General features: G+C 39.5%; 1 protein-coding gene across 1 annotated transcript in view; it reads left to right on the forward strand.

Annotated features, from left to right (window-relative positions):
* NUP210 (nucleoporin 210) overlaps positions 1-22,986 on the forward strand; it is a 69,420-nt gene extending 46,434 nt beyond the window's left edge. Inside the window, exons 24-40 of the mRNA XM_056336161.1 lie at positions 17-79; positions 1,596-1,775; positions 3,153-3,233; positions 4,162-4,293; positions 4,496-4,654; positions 5,498-5,589; positions 7,027-7,201; positions 10,932-11,107; positions 12,477-12,694; positions 13,233-13,369; positions 14,137-14,257; positions 15,571-15,717; positions 17,798-18,048; positions 18,638-18,857; positions 19,422-19,517; positions 19,689-19,772; positions 21,065-22,986. Coding sequence (XP_056192136.1) covers positions 17-79; positions 1,596-1,775; positions 3,153-3,233; positions 4,162-4,293; positions 4,496-4,654; positions 5,498-5,589; positions 7,027-7,201; positions 10,932-11,107; positions 12,477-12,694; positions 13,233-13,369; positions 14,137-14,257; positions 15,571-15,717; positions 17,798-18,048; positions 18,638-18,857; positions 19,422-19,517; positions 19,689-19,772; positions 21,065-21,165 — 2,433 coding nt within the window. The 3' untranslated portion in view covers positions 21,166-22,986. The remainder of the gene's footprint in view (positions 1-16; positions 80-1,595; positions 1,776-3,152; positions 3,234-4,161; positions 4,294-4,495; positions 4,655-5,497; positions 5,590-7,026; positions 7,202-10,931; positions 11,108-12,476; positions 12,695-13,232; positions 13,370-14,136; positions 14,258-15,570; positions 15,718-17,797; positions 18,049-18,637; positions 18,858-19,421; positions 19,518-19,688; positions 19,773-21,064) is intronic.
* Positions 22,987-24,143: the final 1,157 nt, after the last annotated feature.

Genomic DNA, 24,143 nt, shown 5'->3' on the forward strand with positions numbered 1-24,143 from the left:
ATATTCCTGTTTTTAGGTCTTTCCTCCATTTAGACTGCTGCCAAGGAAAATGACCCTAATTATTGGGGCAGTGATTCAGGTAAGGCATCTTCTTACACATTTTCTCTAATTTATATGTGAAAATAAATATATATCACTTATTTTTCAGGAGTAGATATTCCACTTCACAGTTTAGGTGCATTCACACTGAATACAGAATCCCAGAATAGTCAGGGTTGGAAGGGGCCTCTGAGGATCTAGTCCAACCCCCTGCTAAAGCTGGTTCACCCAGAGGAGGCTGCACAGTCATGTCCCAGGCAGGTTTTGGTTATCTCCAGAGGAGGAAACTCCACATCTGCTCTGGGCAGCCTGTTCCAGTGCTGTCACCCACAAAGTAAAGACATTTTTCCTTGTATTCAGACAGAACTGCCTGTGTTGCATTTTGTGCCTGTTGGCCCTTTTCCTGTCACTGGGCACCGCTGAAAAGAGCCTGGCCCCATCCTTCTGACACCAGTCCTTAAGATATTTGTAGGCATGGATAAGCTCCCCTCTCAGTCTTCTCCAGGCTAAACAGGCCCAGCTCCTCTCAGCCTTTCCTCATCAGAGATGCTCTCGTTCCCTCATTGTCTTTGTAGCACTCAGCTGGCTCCTCTTCAGTAGCTCCCAGTCTCTCTGGAGCTGGGGAGCCCAACACCTGGACACAGCACTCCAGATGCAGCCTCACCAGGGCAGAGCAGAGGGGCAGGATCACCTCCCTCGCCCTGCTGGCCATGCTCCTCATACACCCCAGGATCCCACTGGCCTTCTTGGCCACTTGGGCACAGTGCTGGCCCGTGGGCAACTTGCTGCCCACCAGCACTCCCAGGTCCTTCTCCACAGAACTGCCTTCCAGCAGGTCAGCCCCCAGCCTGTACTGGTGTGTGGGTTTATTCTTCCTTAGCTACAGGACTTTACGCTTGCCTTTGAACTTCATTAGGTTCTGCTTCACCCAACTCTCCAGCCTGTCCAGGTCTGGCTGAATGGCAGCAGGGCCTTCTGGTGTATCAGCCACTGCTCCCAGTTTTGTATCTGAGGTTACACTCAGTCCCTTCATCCAGGTCATTGATGAATAAGTTCTAACAAGACTAGTTTCATTCTTGAGTCACCTTCCATTTACTATATTGCCAGATCAAAGGTTTTGTATTTATTTTTGTCAAGATAGTGACAACTTTTCCAGTTGAATACCAGCACTGCATTAATAAAACTGTCATCTCCATGAAATTAAGCGTAGTGGGCTAGTTCTACAAACTGAAACACAGAGCAGAGCTGTACTATGGTGAAGAAAAAAGTGAGGTAAATTTTTCTGAAATTTTTCTGGGCTGGATGTGGCGTCAGCCTATTACATTCTCTAAAGCACATAGACCACTTGTGCTTAGCTCACGTATTTCCCAGTCTGCCATCATGCAAGGACACCAGTGTACAGGAGAAATAAGCCCTGAGATGCCCTAGGAAGGTTCAGACAGACTTTTCTTACTGAAGACATGGTGCTGAGCAGGGGAGGGGTGTCCCACACGACACAGACAAGAAGAAATACCTGATGAGTTAATGTTAGTTGTTCTGTGTGCTATTAATTATAGATCACTTCAGAAGGAGGCCCTCAACCTCAGTCCAACATCATTTTCTCCATCAGCGATGAGAAAATTGCATCAGTGAACAGCACCGGCCTTGTCAGAGGAGTGGCGATTGGAAATGGAACAGTAACAGGAGTAGTGCAAGCTATTGATGCAGAGACAGGGAAGCTTGTTGTGGTGTCTCAGGTAATGTTTTATGATACTGGTTGGGCCTGAAAGAGGCTCTTTTAACTCAGGTTTGGCTCAAAAGGGGCAAAGAGTCTCTTTGGATTAGTAATGTTATCTTGTGCACTTTCCTCATCTCCTAAGGAGATGAAAACTCAGTGTTTCTTACTCTCTGGCCTGTGAACTGATGTGTGTGCTGACACAGCCGATACTTTCAACAGATAGCTAAATCTCACTGTACCTTAAAACAAGGTCTACTGATAACCCAGGGAGGCTTTATAAATAGTCTGATAGCTTTAGAATTTATTAGTAAATCTAGAAAAGCCCATCTAAAGAAATCTTTCTAAAACAGCAGAAGGTTGTCCTTACCTGCATCACCTTACAGTGTAGCAGTGTCTTATGTCAGTAGAAGTTAGTAACTGTTGTCTAAGAAACACATTGTCTCTTAAGCTATAAGCTTAAGGCTGTATAGGCTATATAGAAAGCTGTCATCCCATGCTGTGGCCTGAATCCATCTACAAAGTTCAAGCAATGAATCCCTGATACCCCATCAGAATCTCTGTCTATATAATTTCCTACTAGCTGAGTGTGAGGGAGCTGGCCTATAAGGGAGTACAAGTCCCCGGGACTTGCATGGGACTCACAGAACTTGGGCCAAATCTTATTGCTCTTCATTTGAGGTCAAGGCAGAACAGCTGCTGCACACCACAAAGCTCTGTTGCTTGAAAGATGTCACCACAGGCCAAGAGGAGACAAAGTAATTGGGGGAAAAAAAAAATTATATCTCTCTATCTCTGCTTTGTAATGTGGGGCAGCAGTCTGGCCTGATGCTGTGCCAGGAAGCAGAATGAACTTGAAAGCTAAATCTACTGCCCAATGAGGTCCAGGTCTGACCTTTCCTTCCCAGTGTACAGTAGGAATAAAATATATCTGGAATGTCAGGATATGTGAAGAGGAGACATCAGAGTATCACACATCATTCTTTTGTTCTTGATTGTCCTATTTGCTGCTTACAATTCTCACTTTCTTTTAAATCTCTCAATGTCTTCCTTTACATTCTGAATTTATTCATCCCTTTTCTCCTAGGGACCCCTATGATCTAGTCCCTTGCTGTCTGTCACCTCTCAGTTCCATCACTCATGTCCTCAGTAATTTTGAGCAGATTTTTTTTTTAAGAAAAGTTTAGGTGGCATTTTAAATGCCATCAATCAAAAGTTAATACTTTTGTAGTTTTGTACAGTCATACTGCATTATGTCCCTCTGTATTTTCTGTGATGTCACATGCAAATCACATGGCAGTAGTGATTAGATAATGGCAAAATAGTGGATAGATTGTGAAAGTGAAATCTAGTTCACGTTTGACAAGTGTTAACAATGTCTTCCCTTCCTGCTTTTTAGGACAAAGTGGAAGTTGAAGTAGTACAACTGACAGCTGTTAGAATTTGTGCACCAATTACACGAATGAAAACTGGTACACAGGTTAGTTGATTTGTGATTAGCTTTTATTGCCTTAAAATTTTGATCTGCAAGCTGTGACCATTCCTATTACAACATCTGATGATACCACTTCAGCTCACAGAGTGGTTGCCCACTCTGAGGGGTACCACTGCTGCTGCCGGAATAAATATGCTGTAAAGTGGAGAAGCTCCAGAGCTGAAAACAGAAATCAGGACAAGTTTACCATGTACACCAGACTGATTTTCAGAAATTCAGGCCCTGCTGAAACATAATTTCATCTGGAGAAGGATGCTCTCATTTTCATTCTGTTTGCAGTGGAGACTTCCTTCCTTTGTATGCTAAAAATCTACAGTATATCTGCTATATCCAGAACAACAGATACTGTTCAGATTATCTTTCAATAAGTCTATTTTGAACAGTCTGTGTTTTGCGTATTAAGTTACTCATTCCAAAATGGCTAGTGATTCTAGCTTGTTGGTCCCAGGTGATTGAATTGAAGATTAAAAACAAAAACTTGAAAATCCCCATTTTGTGTTTATATGTTATGTTGTCTTAATTTGGAGAGGTGGAAGGGGAAGGTGGATGTTCAGAGCAGAGTTAATCAGGAAAATTATCTAGACAAAGATGTAGAAAAGTTAAGCGTGTATGACTTAAATAAGATGAAGTGATTTAATGCTACGAAGGGGACAAATGAGTTACTGAACCCACCTTTTTTGATAGAAAGGTTGTACTTGTTTTTTGTAGAGCATGTAGCAAATGAGAGTAAATCAAAATTTACTTTCTACAAGTTGATGGTAGAGTCTTCTGTGTGATACATCCTTACAACAGATACAGCAACCAAAACATTTTCTTCATTTGATCAATTGATTTTAAGTTTAATTATATTTGCTCTGTGCAGTTTGGTTAGCATCCTAGAATTACCTAAGAAAATTGGTTTCTCTGTTTCTAGATGCCAGTTTATGTAATGGGCATCACCAGTAGTCAGACTCCTTTTTCATTTGGCAACGCAGTACCGGGGTTAACGTTCTACTGGTCTGTCACAAAGAGAGATACTCTGGATATCAAGACAAGACATAGTGAGGTAAATTGTGTGTGTGTGTGTGTGTGTTCACATGTATGTTTCTTAGGAAAAGGAAACTGCCACATAATGGAATTGAGAAAACACTGTTGCTTCTGCTTACTCAAAATCAAGGAGCCAATGTCAGCATTGGGTGTGGTCTTTCCTCTGTATCAGTGTCAGTTCTTTCCATGCGTAAAATTTGAATCACTTTCTCCTGTCCAAGGCTTCTTTTCAGCTTCCTGCAAAATACAACTTTGCAATGGATGTTTATGGCAGAGTGAAGGGAAGAACAGGCCTGAAGGTTGTTGTGAAGGTCCTTGATCCTACAGCCAGCCACTTCTACAACATGGCAAGAGAACTGTCTGATGAAATCCAAATTCAGGTATGGTGATGTTCCTCACAGTTAATGTTTTAATATCTATTTCAGAGTCTGTATTTGAAGCCAGAAATTTGAAATGCAAAGGAGTAATTCCAGCTTTGGTTTATCTTTGAGCCCTTACTCTTGTTTGTATTATGTTCCACTGTTTGGAAACAAATTCCACAAATGTTGCTAAGGTTTATACTGAACATCGGTGTGATGCCTGAATGAAATTCAGGAGTTAGTTCTTGTTGTAGACCACCTGAAACTGAGGTGGATAAGCAATGTTAGAACTGTAGAACAACTTCACTGCTGTAGTGCCTCTCTGCACAATAATACTTCTTGTTTATAGTGCTTAACATGCTTGCATAGACATGCATGATAAGTTGGATCAGGGATTAGCTTCTGAAATGAATCTCCTGGTTGTTCCCACTTATCATGATTTGGGGATTGGTTTTAAAGTATGTGAACTGGATTCCTTTGGATGGAACAAAGCTGGAAGATGTGCTTGAAGAGGGCACCTCATGTGAGCAATTCAGCTCACAGGCTCAGACTTGGGGTAAAGTAACTTGCGTGAATGTGGGGTCTCCCAACACCATTTCACTCAATCTGCTGCTTTTTTCCTGTTGCTTCATAGTGTAACTATGGCCATAGAAATGAATGCTCTGCAGAATCTGTAGAAGATCCTGCCTATCCCACTCTCAAATATTCATGTTTAATTTTATTTTTTATTCCCATATATATTATACAAGATAAAGTAGTATGTTATAGTTTTTATTTGGTTTTTTTTTGTTTTGAAAATGAGATAAATGGAAATAAATTACTTGCTGCACACAACAGTAGGACACAATGCCTTTTATTTTCCAGGTGTTTGAAAAACTTCGTCTAGTCACTCCAGAAGTAGAAGCAGAGCAGATCTTAATGTCACCAAATTCTTTTATTAAACTTCAGGTAAACAGGTTAGTGATTAGTTTTCATACTGATTTGTGTCAACAGTCTATCAAAATCATAAAGCAATTCTGTTTGAAGTAAGCTGTTCCAGTCTTTTAAAAAGAATATCATGATACATTCATATAATACACAACTTACCTGGTGATTAATAGTATCTTACCTGTTCTCTTGGGCTTTGTCAATTCTTGTAGTAGTTGGATTGTAGCTAGAAAATTCATTCAATACTTAAATCATTTTAAAAGATGCTGAGCCAGTTAAATCAGTAGCTTGCTTCCACTAGAGTGTTTTGTGGGTGATCAAGGGTTTATGGAATATACTTCTCTGTATTTCTCACACAGAGGCTGTGACTAGATTTTGATATTAAAATATCCTTTCCAAATGAGAAGTTCTTTTTACATAACCTGTTTTCAAAGACTGGTATCTCAGACTTGAAATTTGGTTTTCCTAGCATAAAAGTGTGCAGATACAGACAACAGGAGGTAGGCTGTGGGTGAGGCTTTAGATGCATTTACGTTTTAAGGGGAGGGAACAGTTAGTTTCACTGCAGCTCCAGTGACCATGGTCATTCAGCATCTGCTTTTGAAAATTATATAGGAGCCCTGTCATTTGTAGTCACTAATGTTTTTTTCCACTATTTCTACTGAGCAGTTTTTCTGATCCGTTAGTCATTAAGTTGCTAGATACCAGTTTGTACATTTTTGTCCCATCTTCACTGTCCAGTGTCGGAGCTGGTATGTCCGAACTCCACCACCAAAACCAATTATGTTGTTGCCAAGAAAATGGCAACTAAAATCCAGCTTTAATGCTTTTTTCCTTGGATAAGTTAAGAGTATTTCTAGCTCAATGAAGGAGCTTGGGAGAGCGGAAAAAAGTAATAATTTATAGATCTTTTAGAAGATGTGATAAGTGATACTTAAAAATTGCTAATGTCTCAGAATGCCCACTAATTACAGTTTTTGTATTTGCTCACTTTATTAATATGCAAATACCATGGAGAGAGTTATTGCAAAGATTAACCTTGTGTACAAAACCATTTCCAGGAAACTGATGAGATCCACTTAAGTCCCTGACTTTATCTCTAATGCTAGCATTGGTCATGGGAACTAATCTCCCTCTAAATATTATTTACAGAAAATGATGGCAGAAGCTGCGTGTTGTAGCCTTAGCCATTATTATTTGGAATCAAGTTTTTATCAAGGAATGATGGCACTGCAGGGCAGCAGATAGAAACTAGATTTTAATACATGCCTAAACCCAGATAAGTAAGCTTAAATCAGAACTGAAACTTTTCTTTCTTAAACTACAACACAGGCTTTTGAGCTTTTATTAAAGATACATGGGGAAAAAAAATTACCAAAAATTATGGGGGTGTAAAGATGGTTTTACTCGTTTAAGGGAGTCCCCTGGGATTTTTTTTTTCTGTTTCATGTGTTTGTTTTCTTCAGGGACCGAGTGGCTTCACTGAGTTATCGTGTCCTGGATGGACCACATAAAGTTCCTGTTGTAAAAGTCGATGAGAGAGGTTTCCTTAACTCTGGGTCTTTGATAGGATCATCAACAATTGAAGTGATATCACAAGAATCATTTGGGATCAACCAGAGCATTGTAGCTGCTGTTAAGGTAGTATCATCTCTCTTTATTTGCAGTTACAGAAGTTCAAATCAAAAAAGATGTTAATGTCATAAACATGCATTTTGCAGTGTATGAAAAAGGTAAATATCATCTGGAGTAATGAATATAAATGCAGCATCTGTTGCAAGGTACCAAAGTGATACCTAGGTTTTCAAGATACTACAGATGTAACTGTACAAAAATTTTATTTTCTTTGCTGTTTCCCAGCAGTTCAGCTCTTACATAGAATGAGAATCTCTGCATGAGAGAGCCTATCTTATCAGATGCAATAGTTTAGCTGCTGTTGCCTGTATTTGGTGAGCTGGCAAGGAGCATGTCCAACGCTGCCCTCTGTGCCCAAGAGACACCAAAATATGGATGCTTCGGGGAAGGACAAATCTGTAGCAAAACTCAGCAGTTTGTTTCCAGGCTAATGAAACATCTTTCTTTCTCAAAACTACATCTGTTGATTGAATGCTGTTCTGTGAAGTTTAATGTATATCTTACTGGTCAGGCATTTGGGACATAAGAGACTGCGTGTCCTTCATTTCTATTTAAAAGTCCTTGTGCCGAGAACTTTTTACATCTGGCGAGATGAGCCTTGAGATACGCACTGCTCCACCTCTTATCCCTTTTTACTCAGTCAGCATCTTTCCTATGTCCCAACTAAAGGAGAAAAACATATAATTGAATGCCGACTTTAAATTATTTGCAAGTTGTATTATTATTATTATTACTGTGAAGTTGCTCGATTTTGGAGTTTTGTTAATTTATGTTTTTTACCTTAATGTTCAGCTTTGTCTGTAGGACTGCATGTAGGTCTGTCCTCCTGGGTGGAGAATGAAAAAAGAAATGATGGCTTAGTTTCACTAATGCCACTCCTGCTGCTAGGTGGTGGCAGTGAAATTCTACAGCTCTGTTATAGATGACCTTGTTTCTTCTCTTCACTGCTGGATCTGGCAAGTGAAAGACATCTAATGAGTTTGGGGTTGGCTCAAATGACATCTACTCAGCCTATAGTGGTACTGAAGTTAAGGTCACCCTTTGTGCATTCTTTCGGTATACAGGAAATCGCAGAACTGTGGAGGCAGTGCATTATGAGATGAAGCTTGTGAGCCCTTTGTAGTAGGAACCATCTCTGTTCAGGATCTTGCACAACTGATTTGTTTTCCTGTATTTATTAGGACTATAGTACTTTTACGGAAGTAATATTTTTAACGTCACGGTAACCTCGTCAGGTCATACAGTGCTGCCCTCATTTTATGGCTGAGGAACTGAGGGAGAGTTTGAGTGGTTTTGCTGAAGGTCACGTAGAAAAACTTGTGACAGACAGGAGATGATCTTGAATCTGTTGTGTCATTCTAAGACAGAGTTCTCTCCTTCATGCCGTTCTTCCTTTCATAAGTTCTTGTTTTGTCTGTTTACAACTGTACACAGTTAAGAATCAAACTGCTGCAGCAGCATCACTTAACACTTAGACCTTCAACTCTGCTCAAAAAGAGGCTGTCTTAGATAAGCCAAGGAGGACAGTGGAGGTAAGGAGTGACAGTATGCTTAGCATGGAAGCAAGCTAAGCACTTGCCTGTACCAACTGTAGTCAACTCAAGTTTTATTTTTTTATTTTTTTAAATAAAAAATACTTTAAAAACTGAGATGATTTAACAGTAAATAGCTGTTTTCATCAGTATTAAATTCAGCAGTTGTCCCTTGTGGGATAATTTCCAAGATTTTAAGGTAAATGAAGCTTGAAAATATCTCAGGGAAATGGCGTTCTTGTTGGCTTGTAACCTCAGCTAGTTGGGCAGATGACTGTATGGGCTGATATTTAACAGATTATATCAGCCTGTGGAGAAGACAGTTGTATATACTGATATTCTAGCCACTCTTTTTTTAATTTGGTTTTGGGTGGGTGGTTGGGATTTTTTTTTTTTTTTTTTTTTCAGATTCACCACAGATGCTACTTGCTTGAGGCCAAATTTGTCCTTTCCTTTTTAAGGTTTGACATGTACATTTTCAGATTGCAGAGTTTTACATTTTGGCTGAGCTTCTTAGGTCAGAAAAAAAGGGATTTTCCTACAATATAACCTTGAGGGCTTCTTCTAAAATAGTTTTCTCTGTATATTTGAGGGGTTTTGCTGTCTCTTTCCTTCCATTATTTATTTTCCACCAGCTGTAACAGAAAGAACAGATACAGTTATTTTTGTTGGGTAATTTTGCTAGTTAACCTAGATAAGTTAATGAAGACCTGTAATATGTTATTTAAAAACAAAACAAAATGGTTGCAAAATCTTTTTCTTCAAACTTCCTTCGTTGGAGTGTTACTGCAAAAATGTGGGGGTGTGCACATATGGGTAATCTAGCAGACTTTCCTGAAGAATTTGAAGCAGTTCCTAACTTGTGTCTTGGTTGAGCACTGAGGCAACAAAATGCAGCCTGCTGACCAGTTAGGACTGGTCAGATGCCAGTTCTGACTGCTTTTGTCTGTTGTGCTTCTATCAGTCCCTGCCTCAGAGGACGGCCTGGCTGCAGCATCATGTGGCCAACAGTACCAAGGCGAGTGTGCCCAGTGATGGGTCAGGCAAACCAGCCCAGCACACGACTCAGGAGGGAAGATGGTGGGGGGTGTTCCTTCCTACCTCTGGGAGCCCCGTTGTCAGCCCACTGCAGACCTGTTTGAGGGGCAGCAGTCCGTAGTGTCTGTAGTGCTCCTTGACAAGGATTGCCAGGGAACAGCTTTGCAGCTATTGCTCATCCTTCCTCTGCTGGGCAAACCTTTGCTCAGAGCCAAGGCTGTTAGAAATGGTATGTATCAACTTGGTTTTCCCACCTGGTGCAGGGGAACTGGGGGAACAACAGCCTTTTCATCCCCTTGCTCTCACATACATTGCAAGTTACTCCTGTTCTGGTAACTAGGGAATGAATTACACTTCTTACTGCAAGAATTACTGGGAGAGAAGTCTAGGGGCCGTGTGTTTGCTTGCATATCCAGGGAGTCTTAACAGTTTTAATTTATAGGATAATAATGTAGTCTCTGATATGTTATGGGTGTTTCTACATCATTATTGCTTGCTTCAATTCCCAGTGCTATTGGAGAAAACCACTAAGAAATATCTGATTGGAAGGTGTAAAGAAGACAGAGCCAGACTTTTCTCAGCAATGCTCAATTACAGGGCAAGAGGGGGTACACAAAAATTGAAACACCTGAAATTTTTTCTGAACATAGGACAGCACTTTTTTTACTGTGATGGCTGTTGAACGCTGGCACAGATTGCCCAGAGAGATTGTGGGATCTCCATCCTAGGAGATGCTTAAGACCTGCCTGCCCACGGTCCTGGGCAACTGGCTCTAGGTAACCCAGCTTGAGCAGGTGGGACTGGACTAGATATTCTACAGAGGGCCCCTTTCAACCTCAGCTATTCCGTGATTCTGCAAAATGTATGTACTGATAATAAAATCTCCATGTCTCAGTACTGTCACATGGCTAAACATATAGCAGATGGTTCATAAAAGAAGCTTTGTATATTTGCATAGTAAGAATACTATCCTAGGTAATAGGATTCATATTATAAAAATATACAAAACCACATACATTGACATAAATAGATATATCAAGATAGATTGACTTATTAAAAATATAGATTGACTTATTGACAACATATAGATTGACAAATAGTTTATTTTTATAGAGGCATCAAAAAATGCAATTTAATTTTGCTTTTCGCTGTTCATGTTTTTACAGGTCTACCCCATTTCATACCTAAGAATCTCCATGAATCCTATCCTGCACACAAAAAACAAAGAGGCATTATTGGCTCTCCCCCTGGGTGCGACACTGACATTTACAGTCCATTTTCATGATAACTCTGGAGATACTTTTCATTCGCATAATTCTGTGCTCAACTTTGCAACAAACAGGTAGGTATCTACCATGGGTGTTAATTATAGAGAACAAAAAAAAGCCAAATACACATAGCCCAGCCACAGCAAGGAACAAAGATTGTTCCAGAGATACCAAGTGAAGATATGGCTTGGGCTGGGATTAGCAAAGAAAGGATTTCATCTCTGCGGTCTTCAGAGGAACTGTAGCAGAAAGAAGAGTTGTAGTTAACAATCGATATTCTCTAGCAAGTGGAAAGTTGCCCAGATAAGCGTGATCCCCAGAGGGGCGTGCTGGGGTACATTTCTGCTTTAAGTGACTCTGAATCATCAGATTACATACATCAGTGGCCTATATAAACAATTGATCTTATTAGCATTTGCCTCATCTTGCCTCTTTTCTCCTAGTGCTTTGTTACTTGACTCACTTAAGTCTTATATAAGATGGTGAACATTCTGGATCAGGGCTGTCTCTTCAGATATGCTTGTACAGCCTTTGCACAGCAGAGCCAAGCCTCAGAAGGCCTTGCGGTCTCTGCCTCAAAGAATAATAAATATTATAAAACTACCTTCTTTGGTCACTAGTAAACAATCACTAATTCCATTACTCTAACGTAGCTTTTTTTCTGTAGAGCATCTTGCAGTTATAACACAGTGATTGTGATTAAAAGGGGGGGGTGGGGAAGGGGTTGAATGCAAGATTTCCTCTTTTCTCCTATCTGAACAATCTGAAGAAAGTTCTGTAGCATACAGAGGTTCCCGAGATAACACTGCCCTAGCTTCCAAAACAGATGTGACAGAGCTGCTTCAGCACAGGGATAATTAGCCCTAGACAGAGCAGCACTGCTCATTGACCTCAGGTGCAGCACTGTGGTGACCTGCCTCTGCTGCTGTCAAGATGCTCACTGTCTCTGCGTGGTGCTGCTAAGGTGGCTTTCTCTGTGCTGGGTGTGCTTACAAGCGCTCTGCTTGTCCATGCATTTGGGAATGCTGAATTTTAGTAAATATCAGAACTCGCAGTCAAATGTGATTTAGTTCTAAAGTTATGGCTGGAAAGCTGCATGTTGGTGTTTACATGGCTTTGGTTCTTAACTCCCCGAGTAAAGGGAAAAAGGGACAGATCACCTCTTTCTAAAGTTCTACAATTCTTAAAATTGGGAAGTAGTTCTTGTACAAAGTTATGACCTTATTATTGCCCCAGTATAATGATGTGAGAACTGAAATTTGCCTCAGTAGCACCTAAATCACTTTGATATTTTCCTTAGTTTGTCAGACTTCATTAGAAGGTAACTATTGCTGAAAACAAGAAGTCAGCCATCTAAAAAGAGTTCAGTACCTACTGTTTACTGTGGAGATAATGGCATTAGCAAACTTGCCCTAATATAAAAGCATTTCTTTTTCTCTGTAGGGATGACTTTGTACAGATTGGGAAAGGAGCCACAAACAACACGTTTGTAATCCGGACTGTAAATGTAGGTTTGACCTTGCTTAAGGTCTGGGATGCAGAAAACAGTGGAATTGCAGACTATGTCCCACTTCCTGTGCAACACACTATTTTTCCTGAACTCACAGATGTGGTGGTGGGTGACGTTCTCTGTTTGAGTACTTCACTGATAAACCAAGAAGGTAAGCAGCACTTCAGTTGCTGTGGTTTTGCAGCTATATAATTTGACATCAGTGTAACTCTTTCTCATTCTCAGAAAAATTAAATGCATAATTTATGATGTTTGTTCAGAATCGAATGTCACTGTTCTTGTTAATGGTAAAAATAGGTTTGATCAACTCCTCTAATTTTAATTGTACCATGCAATATGCCACTTGTATTGAATTAATGAGTATCAGACTCCAGACATTTCTATTCAGTTAGCTTGAAAGGCTTGCTCTTTACAGGAGTCATGCGGGTTCAGGACTGTCAAACTTCACTCACTGTATTTGATTCTTCGTATTAACGGGCTTTTTTTCAGAGTAACTGCAAGTCAGTTTGGTGTTGGGCTGCCAGCCTTCCACCACATGAGACCCTAGAATCTAGTTTCTGTTAATTGGGAAGTATGTGTACCTGTGCTGCCCATGGAGTGGGTATGTCCATACAGGCACCAATGTGATAATGAAATGCTTCAGTTAGCATAAATCCGTTGAACAGTGTCCAAATGGTGTGTTTTCTCAGGCCTGCCGGGCATATGGAGCTCCTCGTTAAGTAGTGTTCTTCAAATCGACTCCAAGACTGGCGTAGCCGTGGCAAGGGATTCTGGTGCAGTCACCATCTATTACGAGATTCCTGGATTACTTAAAACATACAGGGAGGTGAGGCACTGTTAAATCCTGCCAGAACTGCTGAAGTTATTTTGCTTCCGGTGGACCCTCACAAGAAACGTATTCTACAGTTGTTGTTATAAATACTTCAAAACATTCTCATTAAAAGAAAAAGTATTAGAAATGCCAGTGGTTGGAAAGTATTTGGTATGTGTCCAAACACATCATGTTTTTTTTTAATAAAGTATGTTAAGGAGGAAAATTTAGCCAAATAGTTTCTATTTTTTGCCTATACTGTTCTTATAATGGTATGTTTTGATTCCTTTGTTTGGCTAATTTGTTTCCAGATGCTAAACAATTTTTGAGTGTGGCTGCTTTTATGAATGAAATTTTCCTGCAGAATGAGATGCCAACAAGAACTTTCTGAAGTATCATACCGTATTATTATGCATCACTGATCAGAACTACTCAAATTATTTTATCTGGTGTGTAGTTGCATTGTTGACACAGTTCACTGTATCAGCTAACATAAACACTAGACATTGTTTTTAAATAAAATTTAGACATAGAGCTTTATGTCTATTCACTTACAGGGGCTGGGTAGAAAAAAAAATTACTAGCTTAAATTGCCTTGAAAGGCAGTTTCTAAAGTTGGAGAAATGTAGGTTTTGTTACAAAGAGAAACACGACCTCTTGGAGTCTTCTCTTCTGTTATACGTACAAGGATGTGTGCATTTCACAGTCAATCCGATCTGATTTTGCCTTAATTTTTATGTTACATGGAAGTTTTTGCTAACAATGTACTTCATTTTTTTCAGATATTGATTAATATACCTCAGAGGACTACAGCAAGGCATGTAAGTGGAGTGAAAAGTTTACAAGGAGTTGAAGCCTCAAAAATAATAGTTTCAATTGGGGAAAGAAATAAAAATTTGCAAGGTATGATGAAAAAATAACTTTATGCTTATTGTTTATTACACATTTGTATATCCATGATAGGTGGCTTTGGTTTGTGTTACAGGGTTTTTTTGGAGGGGGACTGTAGAGGAGTGAAGGCAGGTTAATTAGCATTGATAATATACAGCTGTGTGGGCTGGCTTCAGGGGCGGTGGGTTGGCTGATGTAGACAAGGTGCAGCTGTGGCTGGTTCTGTTAAGGGGTTGAGAGCCAATGGAGAGAGAGCAGCCGAGGAAGAGAGAGAAGGAAGAAGCAGAGAGAAGAGAGCCCGCCCTGGGTGAGGAGGGACAAGGAGGAGGCAGCAGAGGGACTGGCATGAAGAGTGTGCCGGTATGAGATGGTAAAAGACCTTGTTGCAGCCGGCTGGTTTGGAGAGTGCTGTGACAGGGGACACAACACGGGACGAGGGGGGTACAAACAAAAACCACCATAGCTCAGTTATGGGTCTGTAAAGCTGGTGTAGCAAGTTCTCTATGAACCTCTAGAGCCTTTCCAGAATCCCAGCAGTACTAGAAGAATCTTAGGGCCATGTTGCAGAGTTTGAAATGTCTTCTGGGGTGCTATTAAGATTTTGCAACTCATACAATTGATAGATAATAGAAGTGTAATTTTTGATTATATCAAAAAGCAGTTAATAGGTGCTCAGCTGGTTGCTTATATATTGAATTCCAGTTATGTTCTTGAAGTTACTGTTATTTCTCACTATTATTATTTAAACACTGAGGGTGTTTAGTTAACATCCTTAAGTCTTTTACAGAAATTATCAGCAATTACAATCAATAGAAAGATCTAAGTGTCATATTGTGCCCTCTGTTTAATAAGCTGTATTTTCTTTGATTATACTTCCTTCTAGTTTTTAGCTTAACACTTAGAACTTGTTCAAATAGTCTTTTATTGTGCCTTATGTAAATTATTAGCCTACCAAAAAACCTTCTTGTCAGATACTGAAATATAAATCGAAACTCCCAGGATCATGTAAGTTATTCAACAGACACATCTGAGCTGAAAACTCTGTCTAGTTCATTCTTTCCTGTAAATAAATAATTCCTGTCAAAAAAACCACCACAACATATAAAATTTTCATTTGCTGTCTCTTTGGGATTAGACCAGAGATAGGACAGCTGTCTATGGTTTCCAGCTATTTTAAGATCATCCTAACCTTGTGAAACTATTTCAGAAGGTGGCAGAATAACCTGGTATTTCAAGATGTGGTTTTGCTTTTAATTAATTAAAAGTTAATTAGTTATAATCTTCTTCTCTAATTAATTAGAAATATTTCTTTTTCTACCCCTTAGGGGAGTGCTTGCCTGCTCAGATTGAAGCCATTACTGAATTACAACCACAGTCCATTATCAGTTGCCATCTAGATTTTAACAATGATGCATTTGATTTCCCAGCACGTCATATTTTTAGAGCAGAACCTGGATTTGATGCGGTTTCAGGTAAGGTGAGACAAGATGCCACACTCCAGGCAGACAATTTGAATTTTGCTGTAGTTTAGTCCAAAAGCCCTTTGACCCAGCTGATTTCCTTCTGAACCCTCTGAGCTTTGCTGTGTAGGATCTCAGGCTTCAGAGTGTGGTTGGTGTGTGCACTCTCCTTGTTTAACTCTAGGGTTTTCTACAAAAAAAACATTTATTTGTTTTGAGAGAAAGCCAGAAATCACGGGCAGCCCATTTTGTATGTTTTTCAGAGTTGTAGTAGTAAGTCAAGAAGAAATGCAGAAGCATTATTTTACTGGAACGGGGGCACACAAACTTTGATACGGTTTTTTGACTGAAAACTTAGGTCCTAATTTTACACATTACTACTCATATATTTGTAAATATGTAGACAATAGTGGTACCTTGAGACAGAAATGATACTGCAGAATGTAGACATAATATACTGGGTTTGCATACTTTAGAGCTAGCAGCTGCCATACTTTAGCTCAGGGGTCCTCAAACTACGGCCCACGGGCTGGATACGGCCCCCCAGGGTTCTCAGTCTGGCCCCCGGTATTTACAGAACCCCCCGCCGGGGGTTGGGGGGGAAACCAAGCAGCTGCAGATGACTGCCTGCCACTTAATCCATGCGCCAGCCCCCTGGTTAAAAAGTTTGAGGACCCCTGCTCTAGCTGAACCATACAAAAAATAGATTGCCTTGTGTATAACAACTCAGAAAAAAAATATCAGGCCCTCTATTTGTTAAACTATGGAAGCAAAACACTTTATCCTTCAGCTAGTACAAATGAGCACTCATGTGACAGATACTGGGGATCTCTGCAGCTGTAAACATCTAGTGGCTCTTCTAGGTGTTTTCTTGCCGTACATCAGGGCCTTTACCATATACTGAAATGCAGTGGAAGTTAAGACTAGGGATAAGAAAAGCAATCAGTTTTAATGTCTGCATACTGAGGGTCTTTGGGTTTCACCAATCTATGCTCCTCAGTCAAATACTTTTTGTTTGATGTTGGCCTTTTAAAAGCCCTGCCACTGAAGTTACTGCAGTATTACTGACCTCAGTGACTAAAATGAGGGAAGTAGCATAAATGTGAAAATTGGGTGTTAATAATAAATTTTTAATTCTTTGTATTCTTCAGTTTCAACATTTTGGAATTTATCATGCTTTCAAACTTTTCTGCACAACCTGAGTGCTGTAACTTTTTATGAAAGGTAGAATTCTTATGTATCCCCAAAACAACATGGACTGGGACTTAAAAGGAGGGGAAATTACCAGATGCTGTAGAAATAGAAATAAAATTGTGGAAATCTACAACATGTGTTACTGTTTCATAACTGTATCATGATTCAAAAAATAACACCATGGATTGTATGGAAATAACATTAATTATCTGTTAGATTAGCCCTTGCACGCATTGTAAAACACTATTATACTTTGAATAATAGTGGCTGTCTCTTTTACTTCATTAGGGAAAGAAAATACGGGGAAAACATGTACCCAGCAAGTCCTATTTGTTACTTATCCTTTGTATCTTCCATACTGGGGGATTTTTTTTTTTTACTATCTTTATTGCTAATAACAGACAAATAGGTCCCATGAGAGACTAGAAACATGGTGAATATCTAACCTTTTAAAGAAACTTTTATAAATAATAAACCATGTTTCCACAGAATTGATGATGACAATGGTAATTGACTGAAATTTTAACATTAGATGAAGAGAATATGAAATTTTGTTTTCTGTAAAGCCTTGCTATCAAGATTAGCATAAATGTTATATCCAAAGTGGAACTGAGCCTCACTGGCACATTAAAATATGACATGGAACTGTCATTTCAATGTGTTTACCATGATGTTTAATTTGGGACAAGAAATATCTTCTGTTTTAGTACTGAGACGCCAATGGTTGGACCAGCAGACACGCTGTCCCATTCACCTATGCACTCCTGATCTTCCGGTTTGAATTCTACCACTACCTTTAGCCCTTCTCTAAAGATATCACAGAAATCTCACTCTGCATGGAGGAAAAAAAAAACACAAAGATGAGCAATTCACAGTCAAACCGCTTTTTTTTCTACAGGACATTACACCTGTTCCATCACAATGCACAGGCTTACAGACAAGCAGCTGAAGCATCTCAGCATGAGCAGAACTGCACTCAGAGTTACAGCTTCAATCCAAGGCAGCCAATTCGCTGGGGAGCAGATCAGCACCGAGGTGCCATTCAATCCTGGGTTTTATGCTGACCAAACAGAAATGCTTTTAAGCAACCATTACCCAAGCTCCGATGTGAAAATATTTGGTGCCATTGAAATTCTTGATACCTTAGAGGTGAGTGTATTGCTGGAAAGTCTCACAACCCAGTTGAAAGCATTTTGAATGGTTACATGCAACTTTCTAATCAAAGGCATTCTGTGCCACCTTTACCATGTCAAGATTGCTCCTGAGATGATTTGGAAATACTCATCTTGGAATGTATTCCTTCTCAGTTTTCGCTCTTGTGTTGGGGTAGTAGAAATGTGTCAGGCTCACCTGTGCACAAGCTGGGATGTGTTAACCCCAGAGCACGGGTGGGGAAGCAGAAAATCTTCCTGATCCCTAGCAGCACAGGTAGGTTCTTGCCCACTTACTTGTTTGCCCACAGTTCATGTAGCACAGTAAGGGGTGCTTTGATTTTTTGCCTGTGTGGAGTTAGCCCAGCCCCACAGAAGCGACTGTTTAATAGGGAAACCTTCACAATAAACAGGGGTCAGGTGCTGCTGGTGTCACTATAAAGTTACAACCAGATCTGACTCCTGCCAAGGGGTGAGTTGCTGTATGTTTGTGTGGAATAACATATTTCTGACATGTGGCTTGGAAGATGGATATGCTCTGTGCTTACTCAAGCAGTCTGTTTCAGGTTCTTTCTTTTCCTCGGCAGGTAAAATGTGGGTCACCAACAGTGAAAGTGTTTGAGAAAGAGAAATCCTACGGGCTGCCTAGTTATGTAGTCTACACTGTTAGTCTGTCTGATCCAAGAGTTTCAAGCCAGAGATCCTTATCAACCACTCTAACTGTCTCTAGTCCCATGACTGACCAGTCTATCACTATCCCAGTGACAGTGATTTACTCTGCTGACAGAACCAGTGCACCAGTGAGACGTAAGTTTATCTCTAGACTTCATATGCCAGAATAAACCTCTAACATCCATTATGTTCATGAGCTTATAAAATTTGATGTGTATTAAAATCTGAGCTGGCAGGTAATATTTTCACTGACAGGTAAACTGCTCGTTGTGACCAGAAAACTTGAATACAGTTGCTCATTATGTGTGAAGCTGAATGTATTTTCCTTTTGGGTCAGCCCAAGATATTTTGTTGAAGTTGGCATAAATATCCCCGTGCTAAAGTATCTGAAAGAAATTTTGTTCTTTTTGCTCTGCTTTTGTTTACTCTCAAGCATGCCTTGTTATTTTGAAAACAGATTAGCATTTTGGGGCTGAGAAAGTAAAGAACATGCAAAAAATTATTGGCAGATGTTGAAGACTGCATTGGAAATAGTCATTAGAATCAAAGTTATATTATCTAAGTTGATTACACTTATTTACTATAAATAAAAACCTTCTTTTGGCTTTTCATTTTGGGTTAAGAATGGGTAACCTTTAAAGCAGATTGGTGAAGATGCTCTTTTAATTCAATATTGTCTCCTGTTAATCGATTTTACAGATGGAACCAGTCTGTTCCAGCACTTTCTTGATTCTTATCAAGTAATGTTCTTCACGCTTTTTGCACTATTAGCAGGGACAGCTGTTATGATTATAGGTAAGAGAATGAAAGATTGCAGAAGTATTTTTTCCCCACAACTTCTTAGAATGCATTAGCTGTAATAATACAAAGGAATAATTTCCTTTGTATCTTTCCATGTGAAATTATTTTGTTGTTTTGTTGTTGATTTTGGGGTTTATTTGTTTGGTTTTTAACAATGTCTTGCAGCCTATCATGCAGTTTGTTCACCAAAAGAACAGCAGAGTCACCCAGCATTTATCCCAAGGACACCTCCTCAACACAGCCAGAACAGTAAGCAGCTGTTACCCATTTATAAGTGCATTAATTGATTAGTCTAGCTATCGCATTGGAATTTAATGTAGGAAGGTAGGACTATGAGAAAGCTTGGGTACTGAAATGTATTACAACAAGCAGTGTGCCTGTTCCTAGGAAGTTTGTTCCCCAACCTCTCCTTTGCCCATTGGTAATTCTTTGGAAACTCCTAGCCAGCTTCAGCTGCACTGGAAACAAGGAATGGGCTAGAAGTGTAAGAATTCATCCAAATCACCAGATGGGTAGAGGAGAGAGATGCACAATTTTGTTCCTACTGAGGGAAAGTAAAGCAGAGTTCAGCTGCTTGGCACAAAGAGCTTGGCAGCAGTAGGCTGGTGCGTCAATCCATGTGACATCAGGTTAGCTGCAGCATGTGCTGCATCTCCTGTGCTGTCCGCATGCTGTGAGGTACTGTAGGCTGGGGCCAGGGGAGGTTTAGATCGGATATTAGAAAAAAATTCTTCACCGAAAAGGTTGTCAAACATTGGAATAGGCTGCCTAGGGAAGTGGTGGAGTATTTAAAAGGCATGTAGATGTGGCACTTAGTGATCTGGTTTAGTGGTGGACTTAGCAGTGCTGGGTTAATGGTTGGACTCGATGAACTTAAAGCTCTTTTTCAACCTAAACTTCCTATGAGTCTGTTCTAAGAGGACAGGGAAGGGCAAATGTTAGGGGGTAAAGGGCACAAGTCTGTAGAAGAAGGTTGTGTTGCTCAGGGAACAGTTTATTCCTTCACTGCTTTTGATCGTGCAGTCATGTTTTATCTGTATTTTTTGACGTCATATTTATTCCCCATTTTATCTATTTGCAGTGTTGCAGAATCAAACTTATTCAGAAATACACAAAAAAACACCCATTCACTTGGAGGATCTGTAATTAACCATGGGTATTAAGATAAAAATCACACGATTACAGATGTATTTAAGTTATGGTGAGCTGCAGTCCTGTTTGTAAAAACACATGCCTGATGCTTCAGATAAAATAAGGCAAATTCAAACTGCAAGTTTTTTGCTGAGGTGAAATGTGTGTGCTCCTCAGACTTAATCAGTTCTTCAATTAAACTCCTTAATAGGAAGTCTTATAAAATCTTGATGCTTTTAAGATGTCTTTTCAACAGGCAATAAGCTAGGGGGGTTATTTCACTTTGAATGGATCGTTAGACTTGCTTGCCAGGTGTTCCAGCAGATGATCAACAGCAGTTACTTGTTTCCTTACTTCTTCCACCCTCCTGAGTATGATTGTGTTTTTTCTCCTTTTCCCCTGTGTTTTAGGTTTCTCTCTATCACCTGTGCTTTCCTTCAGTCCCCAGTCCTCAAGCAGGAAAACAAGCCCACCATCCGCGCTCTGGAGCACTGATTATGGTTCACGTTAAAGACAGCAGGACTCTTGTTCAAGTAGGCCAGGAAAATAGAACAAAATAAAAATCAGTGCCTTTAACAAGAGCAAGTTTAAGAACTTTCACAGTTTTGATATAATTTGAGTTATCTCTTGAATGTAACTACTTCTTTTTTTTTAATATTTAGAGCTCTTTGATTTTTTTTTTGTCAGTGCTTCAGTTTTCTAAAACTTACTTTATGTGATGTTTTATGCTCAGTTGATGGCTGGACAAAAAGCCGTGTTTATGCTAAGCTAGCTTTCTTGCGCTCTAAGCAACTAGAAGTTATGTCTAAGTAATAGTGATAAAAAATGTATTTACTTTTTTGTAAAGATAACTTTCTTTTTTATGAACTTTGTAAAAAAAGGGAAATGGAAAAACAGATGAAATATGAGCCAAAAATATGAAGGATTATATATTTTGTAGAACTAGTTTTTTATTTTGAGTTCCAAAGACTCAGGAATGTGCTGCACTGATAAGTGTTATTATGTTTAGCCTTACAATGTGATTCATCATCATAATTTGCTGTTTTAACATTAGGAATGCTGGAACAACTGTGAATAATTTGAAGCTTTTTACAACAACAAAAAAACTAAAACCAAAACTTACTGTGTCTTCCTTTGGGTACAGCTGCAGTATTCCCTTCTTGTTACTGTAAGCACTTTTTTGAACTGGGAATGTGAATGCATGTGCCTTTGAAGAGGACCTTTCTCCTGGTAGTAAATACTTTTATTTGAAGGCAATTATCTTAACTGTGTTCTGATATAAATGTAATACATTTTCATAGGTCATTTCACACACGAAGTACCTGAAACTGAGCCTCCTTTTATTACCACTGGTCATCTGGTGGCAGTGGAAAATGGCTTATGTCACACTCTAGGGTTAGTGACGTTTTCAGTTGATTCAATCTGCTTGTCCCTGGTGTATTTCTGTACAAACTGATACAGCCACACCCAGTACCTTCGTTTAAACTATACAGTAAGATATTACTGGTATGACCAGACTTTAGAATATTTGAAACGTAATATCTACTAATAAGTGCTTATTTTTAAGTCTGTAAAATACGATGTAGTGTCTAATGTGGGGATTTTTTGATTGAGTTCTTGGTTTTCTTCTTGACTGAGTAAGACACATAGGTAAAAAATACATAATTCTGGGTACTTCAGAAAGTACTTTGCTAAACCAGGCAGTTGATCACTGTGTGCTTGGATGTATTTTAGTTTCTAAACAAGGTGGCTTGAACTTCTTTTCAACTTTTAAACAGATGAGAAGAAAAACGTTGTTGCAATTCTTAGTCCTGAAGTACTTGCCTGAGAATAATGGGGGGGAAGAAAGTATCTTAGTTGGAATCCTTTGTTTTGAGGATTATAATCGTAATTACAGTAATTCTAATCCATAAACAGTATTTTGCGGCTATTGGATAAGGGCTTTGTTTACGTATGAGAAGTATCACAGTTTTAATTGTGAATAATATTCTGCCTGTCTGAACTCTCCAAAGGACCATAATGAAAGTGAGTGCAATTGTTCTATTTCAAAGAGCAAAATATTTAATGCAAAATATGTTGTCTGAAGAACTATGCAGGCAAGTAGTCAGAGGAATGGAATGCAGACACAGTGTATGGCATACAGTTCGGGTTTCATGCAGTATTACAAAAGGGTTACATTGCTACGTGCTATTATGTGGAGTCTTGTGTAACTTATGGGCTAGTTTTGGAGAATTTGTGCCTTACATGCTAGTACTACTTAAAATTGACAGTTTGGATGTAATTAGTTATTTGTATCTGTTATTTAATAAAGCTTTGTAAGATTCTTTTAGTATACTGTTGAACTTTCTTGTGTTTTGGCTGTTCAGAATTTAGCACTGGACTATATTATTTGTACTTGACCTCCTATGGCCCCTTGGTATTTGCAGCCGTGATTTTACAGTCTGAATTTTCACTTCTGTTGACAACGTAATTTTTAAAATATTTTGACAATTTTTCACCTAGTGTTTGTTGTCATGGGCTTTTCCTGGTTTTCACTAAGAATCTTCAATTCCTGCTGAAGTCAGCAGTGGCTGAAGAAGCAGCTCTTAATTTTCCAGGTTTGTTCAGACTTCCCACTTAGTTAATTCCTTTTTTTTTTCAGGAGCGATCTCATCTTGATTTCAGGGAGTAATGAAAGGGCTATGAATATCTCAGTGCTACTGTGATAAACATTTCACAAATGCTTAGAGGAAACTTTTACTCCCCTATTCCTTCTCTTTCCCATTCAGTCTAGCAGTCTGGCACTGAATGTCCTGAAAAACAAACTGCTTCAAATGGTGGATGTACTTTTACAAATGCCCACTGTTCATGTCACCTCTTTATGCAAGTAGTTGCAGTCTCCTGGCATGCATCTTCATGAACTGTGATCTACTGCAAGCTAGAGCTAGAGGGGAGTTAAAGGAAAAAAAAGCCGCATGAAATAGGGAGCTGGCATGGTTCAGGAGCCAGCCTGCAGTGAGCAGTGACTGCTCTGTGGGTGGGATTTGGGGGTATAAATTTTTCTGAGCATGTGTCTGCCAATATAAAGATCATTTATATATTTTTAATTGCCTGAAATGAGGCCTTGGGTTTTTTGCATTTAATGCTGAGTTTTTCCTGTTTTCACTTACTACTTGTTCCTGACTGTTTGCTCCCCTAAGTGGGAGAAGGGATGCTGGGAGTTTGTGTATTGTAAGCATATTACACATCTTCTGTGAGTTGAATAGTATTTTTAAGTTGATCAGGTAACAAAACAATCAGTGCTGCGCTCAGACCCAGGCCTTGGTCCCTTCACATTCGGCAGGAGCTTTGGCTTTGCTCCTTAGTAGAAGCAGGATTTGCTGCATGCCAGCAATGGCAAGTTCCATCACATTACGTTGGTTCTTGGACAGAAAGTTTTTAACGGGTTGACTGGAGCTTCATAAGCTATGAAAGAAGCGAACCCAGCCCGTGTGGTGTGTGTTGCTGAGA

Source organism: Falco biarmicus, chromosome 4 (assembly GCF_023638135.1).
Source record: "Falco biarmicus isolate bFalBia1 chromosome 4, bFalBia1.pri, whole genome shotgun sequence".
NCBI classification, from domain to species: Eukaryota; Metazoa; Chordata; class Aves; order Falconiformes; family Falconidae; genus Falco; species Falco biarmicus.